Source organism: Nesoenas mayeri (assembly GCF_963082525.1).
Source record: "Nesoenas mayeri genome assembly, chromosome: 27".
In the NCBI taxonomy this organism is placed as follows: domain Eukaryota; kingdom Metazoa; phylum Chordata; class Aves; order Columbiformes; family Columbidae; genus Nesoenas; species Nesoenas mayeri.
Window position 1 is genome coordinate 1,799,977 of NC_137555.1, and position 13,937 is coordinate 1,813,913.

The window sequence follows — 13,937 nt, forward strand, 5'->3', positions numbered from 1 at the left end:
ACCCACGCTTGTGCTTGCCCGGACACACACACACAAGTGCGTGCCTGGGGGTATCCACTTGTGCAAGGGGCACAGCGCCTATGCAGAGCGGCGCAGTGTTTGTGCAAGGGGCACAGCGCTTGTGCAAAGGGTACAGTGCTTGTGCAAGGTGCGCAGCGCTTGTGCAAAGCGGCGCAGTGTTTGTGCAAGGGGCACAGCGCTTGTGCAAAGCGGCGCAGTGCTTGTGGGAGGGGCACAGCGCTTATGCAAAGGGTACAGCGCTTGTGCAAAGGATACAGCGCTTGTGCAAGGGGCACCGCGCTTGTGTAAAGGGCGCGCTCGTACGGCGGCGGGACGAGCCACGCGGCCCCGCCCCCCGCCGCCAGAGCCAATCATACTCCTCCACCCCGCCGCCTCCACGCTGCCATTCGCCGACGTCTCCGCCAATCTCCCTCCCGGGAGGCGGGCCGTAGGGGCGGCGCGTCGCGATTGGCTGGCGCCCAGCGGGGCGGGGCAGGGCGCGGGCGCGGCTTTAAAGCGGGGCCGGGGCGGCGCGGGAGCCCCGTGCAGGACCCCCCCGGTACCCACCCCGGGACCCCCCGACACCGGTACCGGGCGGATGGAGCTGAGCTGCGGAGTGGGGGGCAGCGCGGCGGCGCCCCCGGGGCCCGGCCCCCCACACTCCGCTGCCGCCGCCCCCGCGCCGCCTATGGAGGGTACGGAGGAGTACGAGAGCCTGCCCAGTGGCGCCTCGCTGGGCACCCACATGATGGCCGGGGCGGTGGCGGGTATCATGGAGCACACGGTCATGTACCCGGTGGATTCGGTCAAGGTGCGTGGATGGGGAGGTGGGATCTCCGGGATCTGCTCCGCCGGCTGCCGGGCTCGGGGGAGGCGTGAGCGGGGGGCGTGCAACAGCGTACCGGGGGTGTGTGCACGGAGGGCGTGCAACGGGGTACCGGGCGTCTGTGGGGGTGCATGCACGGTAGTACCGGGGGCGCACGGGGGTGTGTGTACGGTAGTACCGGGGGTGCATGCCCGGGGTAGCGGGGTTCGTGCCTGCACAAGCGGGAGAGCCCTTGCGGGTGCTGGGGGTGCGCAGTGGGAAAGTGTGTAAGTGTTACCCGGGGCTCCGGGGGGGTTGTATGTTGCTTGGGGGGAGCAGAGTTGTGCCAGGAGTGTGCGAGAGGTGCTGGGGGTGTGCAGGGTGCCTGAGGTGTCACCCCAAGATGCTGGAGCTGTGCGCCCACCCTGGACCCGTCCCTGCAGCCCCTCGGGTGCCGTCCCGGTGTCCTCGTCCCCGGCGAGCTTTGCGCAACCCGCGGTGCAAAGGTGTGCGCTGGGCCCTGCAGCAAGCAAAGTCCTCACCCTGCTCCCCATGATGCCACCAGTGTCCTCCAGCGTGGGGCTGGAGCCCCCCAGGCAGCTCTTCCCTTCTGTAGAGTTGGAATCCCAGCCCGGGAGGGGAAGGCCGGTGGGACAGAGCGGTCGTTCTGTCTGTCCGCACACCAGGATGGCTGCGAGTAGTGTGAACCCAACCTCACGTGTCACCCCAGCCACATGGGAAGGTGACTTTACCAGGGTTATAAAGGGGATCGCGTGGCTGCAGATACATGGAGGGGTTGGTGGGTTTTGATGCCGGGACTAATGAGTTTTGCCTTGGTGCTGTCGAGTGCACACGAGGGAAGACTTCATGGTGTTGCCGATGCGGTAGGAAGCATCGCAAAGGGTATTTCCTCCCTCTGTCCTACCAGTGTGCTGCTCTGGGGGCTTAAAAAATTGAAAATAAGGTTGGGAGAAGCCAAACGCTCTCAATATTGTATTAGTGGCCCTGACAGATCCTCCACGCTCAGCTCAGGAAAAGCTGCAGGCAGATGCTCTAATTTCTCCTCTTTTCAATGCAGGGTGCCCTGAAAGGGGAGGAGGAGAGGAGAGGAAATGCCTTCGCTTTGAGGCACTGCAGGTCTTGCCAGTTTGCTGCGATAAGCGCTCAAGGGAAATACTCGCTGCTTTATTCCTGTGTTTTCCCTCTGGGTCTATGCCTGCTGGACCACATAGCAGGGTCCGTGCCCACCCCGAGTGTCTCCGCACCGGCTCCTTTCGCAACCAAGCACAGTGTTTTCTGCCAAGTCACGGTCGGAGCAGTGTGTCATCACTCCGGACTTTATGGCGTGTTGTGTTGGTTTTGTTTAAGAGGGCATTTCCTCTGAGGGGAAAAGGGAGAGAGGGAGAAAATGAAAGTTGTGCCTGGTTTCCCGTAGTGGGAGGTGCTTTTTGGGAAGGTAAAAGTGCTCATTGCACTGGGCAGTGAGTTCTGTGGTTGCTTCAGGGCCAGCAGGACAATACCTTATGCTGGGAATAATCCTGCTCAGCAAACTGCCTAGAAGTGCTGGGAAGCACCTAAAACACTCAGGCTGTGCAAAAGCTCCTGCGGAGCAATAGCCAAAGTCACCTCATGTGTCAAGAGGAGGGGGAACATTGAAAGTTGCAGGTTTTGGGTGCTGCTGCTGCTCTGTCTGCTGCAGCAAAAGGTGAGAACTGACCCCAAAAAGGCGCTTTTTTTTGGTAATGGGAGTAACTAAACACTGCTTGAGCTTCAATAGGAAATGTGCTGCTCTCCTCTCACAGAAAAACAGCAAAACTCCTTCCTTAGCCTGACTTTTTGGGTAATAATTCCTGGGATTGGTCATGGCCGTGCAGAGCTCATGGAGGAGGTTTATGGGGTTGTGGATGCTGCAGAAAGAGGCATTTTGGGCACCTGGCTACATCGTGCCGTAGAGGAAATGTTTTGGTTCCAGCAAGTCATTTCCTCTCAAAGAGAAACCGAAAATACGCGAATTTGGGGGATTGTTTGCTCCAGACACTTGCACAATTGCTGAGCTGGCCGGGGTCAGGGTAGGGCAGGCTGTGATGCTGGTGTCCTGCACCGAGTCGGGGCAAGCGCTGAAGATTGAGCCCTATGGACCTCCGTGGAGTTCATAGATACACCCGTGACACAGCGTAGAAAGTGCACAGAGATGCCTTTGGTGTTTGTTGGGCAACACGTGCTGGGGTGTGATGAGAGAGGATGTAAATCCATGATGTCTGTGCCCACGCACGCTATGGTTCTGCTGTAACAAAGCGTTGCTGGTTGTATGTGTATTCTGCAGCAGTATTGCTATTTTTTTAGAAGGGAAACGCATAACAGGCTGTGTTTTACCAGCTAGAGCTGCATCTGGAGGCTTGCGATTATTTCAGGTTTGCTTGGTGCCTTTTCCTTCCCATCATTTTCCTTGTAAAGCTGGAGACCCCCTTGCAGCTTCACCCTTAGCTACGCCTTGGCTTCTTTCTTTCCCACTTAGCGCTGTGCTTGTCAGAAAACACTGTTTTGAAGTGTAGATGTTTTTAACCGAGGTGTTTCTCATGCGCTGAGGCTTGTTTTGTTCTGTAGCTGCTGCAAACACAGCTGTCCTGGCAAGCCTGGTCAGTCTCCACATTAACCGGAGAGATCAGCATCTCAAGGACTTGTTGGGGAGTTTCTGGAGGACTCCCCTGGAGCCTCCTCTTGTTTGAGCCATTTGGTGGCTTTTCTGCAAGGCTATTGGAGCTGTTTTCCCGAAGCAGGTGAAGTAGCTGCCTTGAGGATGTGAAAAAAGGCTCTTGTCCTCATCTGGAGACTGGAGATGTGCTGGGCTTGGACTTCCTTTCTTTACAGAGGATGGCGGTTGCATAAATGACCGAAAGTCCTTGTTCCTCCAGCACTTCTTCATAAAACCTGAGCTGCTCCTAACTAAGCTGGCTCAAGTCGACTTTGTGGACACCATGCATCATTCCTAACTGGTGTGAGAGGTCCTGTGCTGGGATGGGGCGAAGGGCAGGAGGAACATCTTGCCTACATTTGTGATGCCAGAGAGGGAAGCGGAAAAGAAAGGAGAAGACCGATGGGGCTTGTTGGGTGGGATGGAGCGGGTGTTTTGGTGGCTCCAGCTTCGGTTTATTTAGACTTTGGGGTTAGGGCCGCTCGCCTTGGCTCGGGTTTGGTGGTGGGAGGTTCTGCATCCACCCATCTTGATGCATGTCCAGGGGAGCAGCTGCTCCTGTTCCAGCTGATAGTGTCGGGGTGCTGGAAGGTCACGGTCAACCCATCTGGCCCCACAATCCCCTCCCATGGGCTTCTGCACACACAAGTGGGTGCCACACCAAGTGCATTGCTTGGCTGGGGAGCTGCAAAACAGCCTGGCAAAAGAAAAATGCAATAGCGAAGCCTTCTCCAGATCTGCCCCATTCACTGTAGAAATGCTGCTTATTTCCTGGCAAAAGCATATTGTGTTCTCCCTGCCTTTTGTCAGCTGCGGGGAGACCGGGCTGGTTGTCTGTCACATGAACGTGCAGGCTGAACTTTGGGAACGCATGCAGTGTTCAGAGGGGGAAAAATACCAACAAAACACAAAGGCAAATTATATCCGAGCTTGTTTGTACAGCGGCATGTCAAATCGGTGACCCTTGGCGAGAATATGCAGAATTAGAGACCTGACCGTTGTTAGGAGAGCCTTTCTGGATAGAAAGCTGCTCTGGCAGCTGGAAAGCTGGGTGTTCTCCCCCAAACAACAGCCATGAAGACGGTGCTGGTCCACAAACAGCAGGTAACCCGAGGAACTTGAACTTGAGGCTTTTGGTGGTGCCTGTTATGCCCAAGTTGAAACCAGGACTACCGGGATGCTTGTGGTTGTCGCTGCCTTATGCAATGAGGATTAATCTAAGTAGGTGGAGAGGTATTTTTTGGCTGATTAACAAGAGGTGGGGGAGCTGCACACTCCAGATAGGTGAGCGGGCTGCAGAGCTCACAGACCAGCCCTGTTCACACCATGATAAACCCATCCTGGACAAAACCCAGAGCTGAACCTGTTTGCTGAATCCCTTGCATTGCAGGAGATCCCGGTTTTGCTCACTCCTTGGGCTGTTTGTGTCCACAACTTTAATAAGAGGGGGAAGCCTGTGGGCCAGGCTGCGGTGGTGGTGATGCAAACTGCATGGTGGTAACCTATGAACGGCGCTGGGAATAAACCCAAGGGCTCAGAAAAACCCTCCTGTAAAGGCAGCAACGTCCCTGAATTATCTTGCAGTTTTAAAACGGGTTTTAAGTCCAGCCTGCAGCCTCGCTGAGCAGGTTTAAGAGTTTAAACACCTCCCCAGGTCTCTGCACCTTCCCGTACTGTGGATGTTCATTGGGAGGGGTGGGTACAACAGATGCTTACTACCCATTTTGGGGCACGGTGAGAGCTTTAGAATGGCTTGGATGACCAACAGAAAAATAAAAATGCTGTATTTTTGTTATTCATCCACTCATGTGAAAGCCGCTGATTCACAGTAAGGGTGGAGATACTCAGGGTCAGCTCCTGACAACACAGCACCATGTGCTTTGTTTCCGCACATGCCAAGCTGGTAATTTATTGCTCCGCAGGAGCACTTACCCCCTCATTACCTTCCTGACGAAGTGATGCTGCTGTGTGCTTAAAATTATACCGGCTTCGAAGGCATCCCAGCAATAGACCGGGGCCAGATGGAGATCTCCTGGAGGCTGCCGTCAAGTTAAAACTAGCAGAGCAAAACACAACCAACAAAACCCTATGGCACACAAAGCCCGGCCGGTGCGGGGCTATGCTGAGTCACGCTGGCGGCGAAACGGCTGCCGGGAGATTCTCGGGGGCATCGGGAAATCCAGCCCCTCTGCATGAGCATCCGCGGCACGGGAAGGCTGCAAGACCCTTAAACCTGCCCAGCGAGGCTGCAAGCTGGGCTTAAAACCCGGTTTAAAACAGCAAGATAATTCAGGGGTGTTGCTGCCTTTACGGGAGGATTTTTCTGAGCCTTTGGGTTTATTTCCAGCGCTGTCTGTAGGTTACCAAGCATTTAGTGCTCTGAAATGGGAAGCTTTGCTTGAGGCTGCCAAATTCCTTGTTGTAGGTGATGGCTTGTCATGATCACCACCTGATGCTCAAGTCTGAAATTTAGCAAGCTGCTGAACTAAGCCACTTGGCACATGGAATTCCTATGCGACTTTTCTAGAATATTTACTACAAATGCAATGATTTGTTTGGCTTAGCCACGCATATTGCATTACTGCTTTTGTAGCTCGGTTTTATTATACTGGGTTAAAGTCCTGAATTCAGCTCTAATCTCTTCCTTGGTCTCAGAAAGTGCATGTGAAAGTGCCATTCGGTTTCCACTAACTAGAGTGATCTGGGGAAACAAAAGGTCCAAACCTGCAGCACTTTTATTGACTTAATCATGCCTGAAAGCTTATCTGTAGTATTGCCTTCTGGTTAATTACTGAAGTGAATTAATAAGCTTGAAGGGATGTGTCCCCATGAGGGAGCACGGAGGTGACACGGACAGTCCTGGCTGTTGAATCTCTGCTGAGGATGGAGCTGCTCGTGTTGCTTTGCCAAATGTTTGGGGGAGACTTATTCTGCACATAGGGTGTCCCAGCTCATGGGGTCAAAACCTCTTCATTGCAGTTCTCAATAAAAGAGCATTAATTTGATGGAGCCTGTTACATGTCGCTTAGCGCTCGTCTCCTGTGGTTATGCCCTTTGCCAGGAGCTTTGTGTGTTCGTGTTTCGAGGTGTGAAACCACCTCCAAAGGCTGTATCTCTTCAGGCCATTTTTGTTGTGATGGGCTGTACCAGACTTGGGGGCTGCTCAGCAGGAGCATCTCGATGCTCCAGGTTTACTCGCTGGGATGGTTGTAAAGGTGGCGTCATCATTGCAAGGGCTTTGAGCCTGAAACAGGCTAAAAGAAGTAACTTTTCCCACGGTGCATAATTAAGGGATGACAATGAGTTTAATAAATAGGACGCTTTGGATGCCAGAAGCTTCGCAACCTTCAAAAATCCGTGGAAGGGAAGCCCGTTGAGGACTATTGAACGAAGCTGTGGATGAAACCACTTATTATAGCTCAGGAACCTGGTGGAAGGGAAGATGGGGTGAAGAAGGATGGGGGTGAAGGGCAGCCCAACCCATTCTGTGATTCTACAGTTCTTTGGGTCACTGTGCAGAACGGGGTGGCCTTTACCTGTCTCACCTTTTACAGGGGGGTTACTGGTACCCTGTTTTTCCTACCTTGCCCTTCTAGGAAACTTGTTTCCCAACCGAGCAGCCTGACTCTGAGCACCAAGTGTCAAAAGCAGCTGAGCAACTGCAATAGAAACAAGCCGGGGCAGACACAGTGTTGTAAGCAAGAGGCAATTACAGACCTAACTGTATTTCTTCACCGGAGTCTTTTGAACAACGGCGTTACCTTAATTCCTTGTACTTTCCCTGCACAAACAAGAGCAGAGGTTACACTTCCCCCTGAGCGCTTGTCTGAGCAGCCTCATAACATTTTGGTGTCGCAATGGGAGCGTAGAGTTAATTTAGCTGGTCTGGCAGGCAAAGCGTGGATAAATAGTGCCGTGGCCCCGGCATGGGAGCAAATTATTGACCCCTCTAATGATCTTGGAAGTCTCTTTAACTCTCTGTGGCTTGTGCTTGTTGCATTAAAGACGGGTAACTGAGGCTTCTCCCTTCGTGTGCTTTGTTGCAGACACGGATGCAGAGCTTGCAGCCGGACCCCAAAGCCCAGTACAGGAGCGTGTACGAAGCTCTGAAGAAGATTGTCCTTACAGAGGGTTTCTGGAGGCCTTTACGTGGGATTAATGTCACCATGCTGGGGGCTGGCCCTGCCCACGCAATGTACTTTGCCTGCTATGAAAAAATGAAAAAGTCTCTAAGCGATTCTATCCAGCATGGAGGAAACAGCCACTTGGCCAATGGTATTTTTTGGGGTTTTATTGACAAAAATAGCTTGCAATTAACAGCCTGTCCCTTGCTTGCTTCACACCCTTAGCCTGGCATCTTTTGCTGTGCTCAGCCTGTAAATACCTGTATGGGAGGGATGCAAGATGCAAACGTAGCCCCAGGGTTTTGCAGGTCTCAGCACCCGCTTTGTGCGCCCTCCAAAGCAAAGTCTAACCTTTACTTCTGCACTATAATATCAAATGAATCTAACACAAGATCAGTGCGATGTAAAGAGGTGTTCAGATGCAGTCGCAGCTTCTGGTGTTAGGTTGAAGGCATCATCTAAACCCCTTGAGGTTTGCAGGGCAGGTTGTTCCATGCATCTCCAGCATGGTGAAGTGCGTTGCATCCTTATGTCCTCGCATGTTTTTGGAAAGATTTTGCTTCCAGCAGGAAGGCTTTTGCTTTTAGATCCAGCAATTCTGCTGTAACAGCAGAAACCCTCAAACTGAGCCGGGGTGTTACAAAAGGGTTTGTGCAGAAGACGCTTCTGCCTGGTGTTTGACGCGATGGAATCTGCCGTGGCAGTCACTTGGTTTAGCTCCACCAACTCATTTGAGGGTATATAATATCCTTTTGACTTGCTGCTTTTTGCTAGTAAGGTGTGTTTGCCTTTCAAGTAGCTACAGGCTTTCAGTCCCAGCAGGAAAACCGGAGCGCTGTGTTAATGAGAAATGACCGAAAGTCATTTGGGCAAGAGAAAATTTGACATGGAAACCTACATCAAAGGACAAGGTGTGGCTGGAGGGGCCCATCCTAGAGCCAACTGCAGAATCATTAACGGCTGGCTGGATGCTTGCAGAGTCCACGCAATTAGCGTTCAAATGGATGAAAATGCCTAATTACGGATGCGCTGAGCCGGTTCTAAACATTGCTCACCTCTCAGTCCGGCGCAGGTTGAGCGAAGCCAGTGATGTCTTGTGTAGGCAAAGCCTTGTGAGTCGCTATAGGGAGTAGCAAAGGTGGGATCCTGTGGAGTGGATCCTGGTTTCTGTTGAGCTGCTCTGGGTGGTTTTATGTCTCCTGTTGTTGCTGGATGCTCCCGTGGGTTTGTTGTGGAGCTGGCAGTACCGGGATGCTGGGGGTACATTGGGTCCGGTGCCATCGGCTGCTGCCTCCGTAGATATTGATGCCCACGCAAGACTATGGCTTCTGCATGTTATTTTTTTGAAGGATGCTTTTGTTTCTTGCAGGTATAGCTGGGAGCGTGGCCACGCTGCTCCACGACGCGGTGATGAATCCTGCTGAAGGTAATGACTAAATAAATTAATTGACGTTTTGCGTAAGTCAGTGGGAGTTGTTCCATGTCATTGGGGTCTGTCACACTTCCCATACAGTTATTTAATCGCATTTCTGCCCTTGTCTTCTTGGTATACCAATTTTTCCACACAAGCTCTGCATCCTTACAGATGCATCCAAAAGTCCTTATCAGGCTGTCTTAATGCCTTTCTGGAATTAAAGGTGCCTAATTAGGCTTGAGGAGAGGAGTGCATTAGTCTGTGGAAGCAGAGTGTGGTTGGACCAGCTCTCACCTGCTTCTCTTACTTGTTGCATTGAGGTTTTTGGGGGCAATGGGCAGGCTGAGGGTGTAAAATGGTGAAATCCTGTCGATAGGAAGCTCATGGCTGCCTCATTCAGATTAGGGTTGGAAGGGGAGGTTGGCTTTGGATGGTTGGAACTTGGCGCGCTGGGTGTTGCAATGACCAGGGAAGTTGTGCCGTGGCTCATGAGTCGTTATGTCCCCGTGTCTGTCCTGCCCGGTGCCGTCTGTCCCGCGGCCAGTGGTGAAGCAGCGGATGCAGATGTTCAACTCGCCCTACAAGTCCGTCCTGTCCTGCATCAGGACAGTGCAGAGGACGGAGGGATTCGGTGCCTTCTACCGCAGCTACACCACCCAGCTCACCATGAACGTCCCCTTCCAGGCCATTCACTTCATCACCTACGAGTTCATGCAGGAGCAGATCAACCCCCACCGGGACTACAACCCTCGGTCCCACATCGTCTCCGGTGCCATCGCGGGGGCCGTGGCCGCCGCCGCCACCACCCCCTTGGACGTCTGCAAGACCCTGCTCAACACCCAGGAGAACACGGCGCTGAGCTCGGTGAACATCAGCGGGCACCTCTCGGGCATGGTCAACGCCTTCAAGACTGTCTATCAGCTGGGGGGCATCTCGGGGTATTTCAGGGGGGTCCAGGCACGTGTCATCTACCAGATGCCTTCAACAGCCATCGCCTGGTCCGTGTATGAGTTCTTCAAGTACTTTCTCACAAAGCACAAGCTGGAGAAAAGAACATCCTTGTGAAGGGACTTGGTGAGGGTGGCTTGGAGCCCCTGTGTCCCCTCTGGGGCTCTGCCAAGGGACACACCAGCTTGCTGGGGTTTCACAGCTGACAGCCACTTTTCCCTCCCCAGGGAAGATTAAAGTGGTCCTCAGTCACCCCTTCCCCCTCCTCGCTTAAACAATGACATAGTTTATAAAGACTTATAATAATATATCTATTTAATAACTTTATTTTGGAGAAGTGAAATTGCTAACTGATATTTTTCTCGAAGTTTGAAGATGTAGCTTACTCCTCAACAGAAGGCTTAGGTTATACAGCCTAGGCTGGGATTTTGGTTTTTTTTACAGCAAAGATGCAAAATATCTTGTCACAGAACTTACTTTTTATATAAATATAAAACAGATGGATAATGTTTATCCTTTATTTTTCTATGTAGGCGTTTGGGTTGTTTTTTAAATACTATAACAGCTAAATGCTAAGCTGTTTAAAAAGGGCTTAATTCTTCCATCCTGTGTAAGGAAGACAGAAAAGCATTTATTTTTATAGCCAGATTGGCTTTAATTATACAGCATATAGCCCCCAGACAGTGGCCTGGATCCTCTTGTGGGTGTCAATGTTCTTGGTAGCCCCTTGAGACTTGCTGGGATGGGGGAAGGAATGGGGACACCCCAAAATACCCGGTCGCTCTGTGGGGGAGAGGAGGAAACTATCAACTCCATTTTATTTTTTACAAGGAGACTCTTAAAAAAAAAAAATATAGATTTTAAAGAAGAATATTTTTTTGCAAACTTTTTTGTTTTAAAGGTACACTTTTAATGGCGTGTGATAGCTGAACAGCCTTCATCCTCCCTTAATTTATTTGTACTTCTTTTTCACTAAGGCCCTGATCCTGCTTATGGGAGCAACCATGCGCATCTCGCTGGCTGGTGGGGTTGAAGCCTGGGGTGCACCAGAGCTTCTGTTCACAATTGGGCCCCTGGGTCATGTCCTGGCAGCACCAAACCGGCCGTGGGCAAGTCCCACCTGCAGAACCAAAGCCACCTCCCAGCCCTTGTTTGCTAATAAGCTGCTGCTCGTCTATGGGAGGGGGAGAAACAAACAGCCTAGAGAGGTTCCTAGTGCTGTGGGTTTGGTTTTAGCTGCGGGATGCTGAGCTTTGTGCCTGCTTGGGATGGGCTGCAGCTTTGCTGCGTGCCCTGCTCCTTCTGACCATCCCTTAGCATCCCCCCCCAGTTCATCCCTTAGCGTCCCCCCCGGTTCATCCCTTAGCATCCCCCCCGGTTCATCCCTTAGCCAGTGACTTGGGTGAGCAGTAGCCAACAAGGGGATTTTAGGGACCTGGACATCTAAGTATAAGTTCCAGGACACCACTTGGCCAATCTCCATCATCCCTGAGACTTGCCAGCAGCTTGTGGAGATGCAGCTCGGGGTCTGGGGGGGGGTCCGGCAGCTTTTTGGGCTGGCACATGTCCCTGGAGGTGTCCCCTCAGCCAGGCATGTTGTGTAGGATGACACTAAGCAGAGCTAATCCTTTTGCTCCGTTATTTGGAGAAGATAAATCAAAGAGCACCTCTCCGGGTGGTGTTGCGTGTGCCTTGTGTAAATTAACCTTGTACCGCTGAGAGTGGTGAAAGGAGCTTCTCGATGCCTTTTTGTCACTTAAATGGAATTAATCACTGTGTCAAATGCACCCTGTGTCTTAAAAGTGTACGAAAATTGTAAGCTTGAGGCCGCTGGTGTTGGTGCGGCTAGAGAGAGCCCTGGCCATTGGGCTTCAAGCTGTCTGAATGTCTTTTTCTATTGACTTTAGAAACTGGAGAATCACTAACAGGAACCAGAACTGCACAAAATATTTCCGTCAGGGATGGGCATAAACACTTAGGTGAGAATTTTGGGTCACTTTAATGTTAAAGAGGCAAATTGTAGCATAAGGTGGAAGGCGACAGCTTTTCAGTGTGGCTTCGGTAGGTTGGAGCCGCACTTGGCAAATGGTCCCTAGTGCATCATCCTCTTCCTCCGGTCGCTTAGCTTTAATATTTCTGACTTCTGGGAGAAATTAATCTCCTAATTGGAGTAACCTGTGAGTAGCTGGGATGTGAAGGATGGACTTGCCAAGGGGACGGAGCTGGTGATCATGGGTTTGGCCATCTGAGCATCATACTGGGATGGGGATGCAGCATCCCCTTTTGGTCCCTAGCCAGAAAAATGTCCTGAGTTTTGAGCACATAATTATCAACCAAATTTTCTTGGGAACTTGTTCTTCCTCAAGCTGAGGGTGGCTGAGGAGCCCTTGGATGTTCACAGAGCTCTTTGCAGGTTCCTCTGACCAAACCAGCCTTCCCATTCTGCAGCTGGAACGTGCCCAGCTGGTCTAATAACTGCAGAAGTCTCATGTGTTTAAAATGTTCCGTGCTGTACGTAATGCTGGATTCCTCAGGCGAAAGCCCCGTCACCAAAGCTATTGCTCCTGGTCTCTTCTACGTTTGCATTTGAAAGTTCTGCTGCGGGTCTGAAGTTGTATTTTAACCTGGTATGTGAAACATGTACTGCTGCTTCGTCTGCAACAAACGCACATATTATTTAAGGGGGAGGATGAGTCATTTTGTCCGCAGTTCTTAGTTTTTATTCTATTTTTTTGGCCTGCCTTGGAATTTAATGTGTTTCCTTAAACGTGTATTTAACAGTGCAGGAGTTCGTTTGTGAAATGCTGCTACAGTTGTATCACTGGAGCTCAAGGAAATAAAGTGTTCTGATTTGGTTTTGTGTTGGTTGTTGGTTTAGGCTCGTGTTTGGCTTTCTGCAGCAATACATGGTGGGATGGTGCCTTCTAGTGCTGCCTCAACACTTGGCAGGCTCAGTGGGCAGAAAAAATCCCTTCGTCATCACACTAGAGATAGAACAACCCTTCTGGGAGGGGTTTTGCAGCCTGGCAGGCGTTGATGTCTTTATACCGGGTTTGCATTCCTCTAGGAGCCGCTGGAGAGTTTTGGAACGTGCTCGGCTTGCCAACGCACTTGAGATTTGCAAAGCGAACCCATGGAGCAGGGCTTGTTCAGCCCATTCCCACCTGTAAGGAAAGTGAAGGCTCTGGGGAGACCTTTGAGGTTGTGCTAATATTTCCTGCAGAATTGGAAGGGGGAGACACCAGAAGATATGAAGCTGCTGTAGATATTACCTTTCCCTTCAATAAAAAAAATACCCTGGAATGTTTCCACTAGGAAATGTGGTTCTTGCATCTTTTCCTCCTTTTCACCTCTAAAAACCTGGCAGAACCACAGTCTGTGCCAAATCTAGCCTGACAACCAGGCTGGTCTAAGATCACATCTCAGCTTACCATGTCTCTCATTTAAAGAGTCCAAACCTCCTTGGTGTAAATCCCCAGCCTTAAAGAGCCAGAGCTGGATCTCAAGGATTATTTGGGGAGCATCCTCGTGTAATTGCCGCAAGTGGATGGAGCAGGATGGGTTTTGTTGAGGAAATGGCAGGTTTGGAAGAGATGCTGATCTGGGGGTATTGGAGGGGTTGATTTTGGTGTGTTCTCAGTGCAGATGCACCTAAAATCCTACAGATGAACTTGTGTTGGGATGCAGCCCCTCAGCTGGAATAATAATGATAATTATTAGCAAACACCAACATGGGGAGGCAAACTAGCAGATTCAAAGCAAAAAGGACTTTCCTTTTCTCACCTATTCTGCATTTTTCCTTACATTATTTTGTAATTTTTTTACTGGCAGTGAAAAATGCAGAAGGTGCAATGGACCGTCAATGTGCAGGGATCTCACCCAGTGGATGAGCTGAGGAGACAAGATCAGAAGATAAAGCCCTATTTACACTCAGCAAAATGTTTGTGACAGGTT

At 51.2% G+C, this 13,937-nt stretch overlaps 1 protein-coding gene across 2 annotated transcripts; it reads left to right on the top strand.

The window, feature by feature from the left end:
• The first annotated feature begins 539 nt into the window (after positions 1-539).
• On the top strand, positions 540-12,838 carry SLC25A37 (solute carrier family 25 member 37). Of its 2 annotated transcripts, XM_080360122.1 has the most exons (4): positions 540-811; positions 7,544-7,772; positions 8,991-9,047; positions 9,580-12,838. In XM_080360122.1, the coding sequence occupies exons 1-4, from the start codon at positions 599-601 to the stop codon at positions 10,098-10,100; spliced, it is 1,020 nt and encodes a 339-aa protein (XP_080216248.1). In that variant the 5' UTR covers positions 540-598; the 3' UTR covers positions 10,101-12,838. The 2 variants fall into 2 exon arrangements, with proteins under 2 accessions (XP_080216248.1, XP_080216249.1); XM_080360123.1 differs by lacking the exon at positions 540-811 and having other exon boundaries at positions 7,650-7,772; positions 8,971-9,047.
• The last annotated feature ends 1,099 nt before the right edge of the window (positions 12,839-13,937 follow it).

Coding starts and splice junctions, on each gene's coding strand:
- SLC25A37 (XM_080360122.1), top strand. CDS start 599: ATGGAGCTGAGCTGCGGAGTGGGGGGCAGCGCGGCGGCGCCCCCGGGG. Junction 812..7,543: donor ACCCGGTGGATTCGGTCAAG/GTGCGTGGATGG, acceptor GCTTTGTTGCAG/ACACGGATGCAGAGCTTGCA. Junction 7,773..8,990: donor AAACAGCCACTTGGCCAATG/GTATTTTTTGGG, acceptor TGTTTCTTGCAG/GTATAGCTGGGAGCGTGGCC.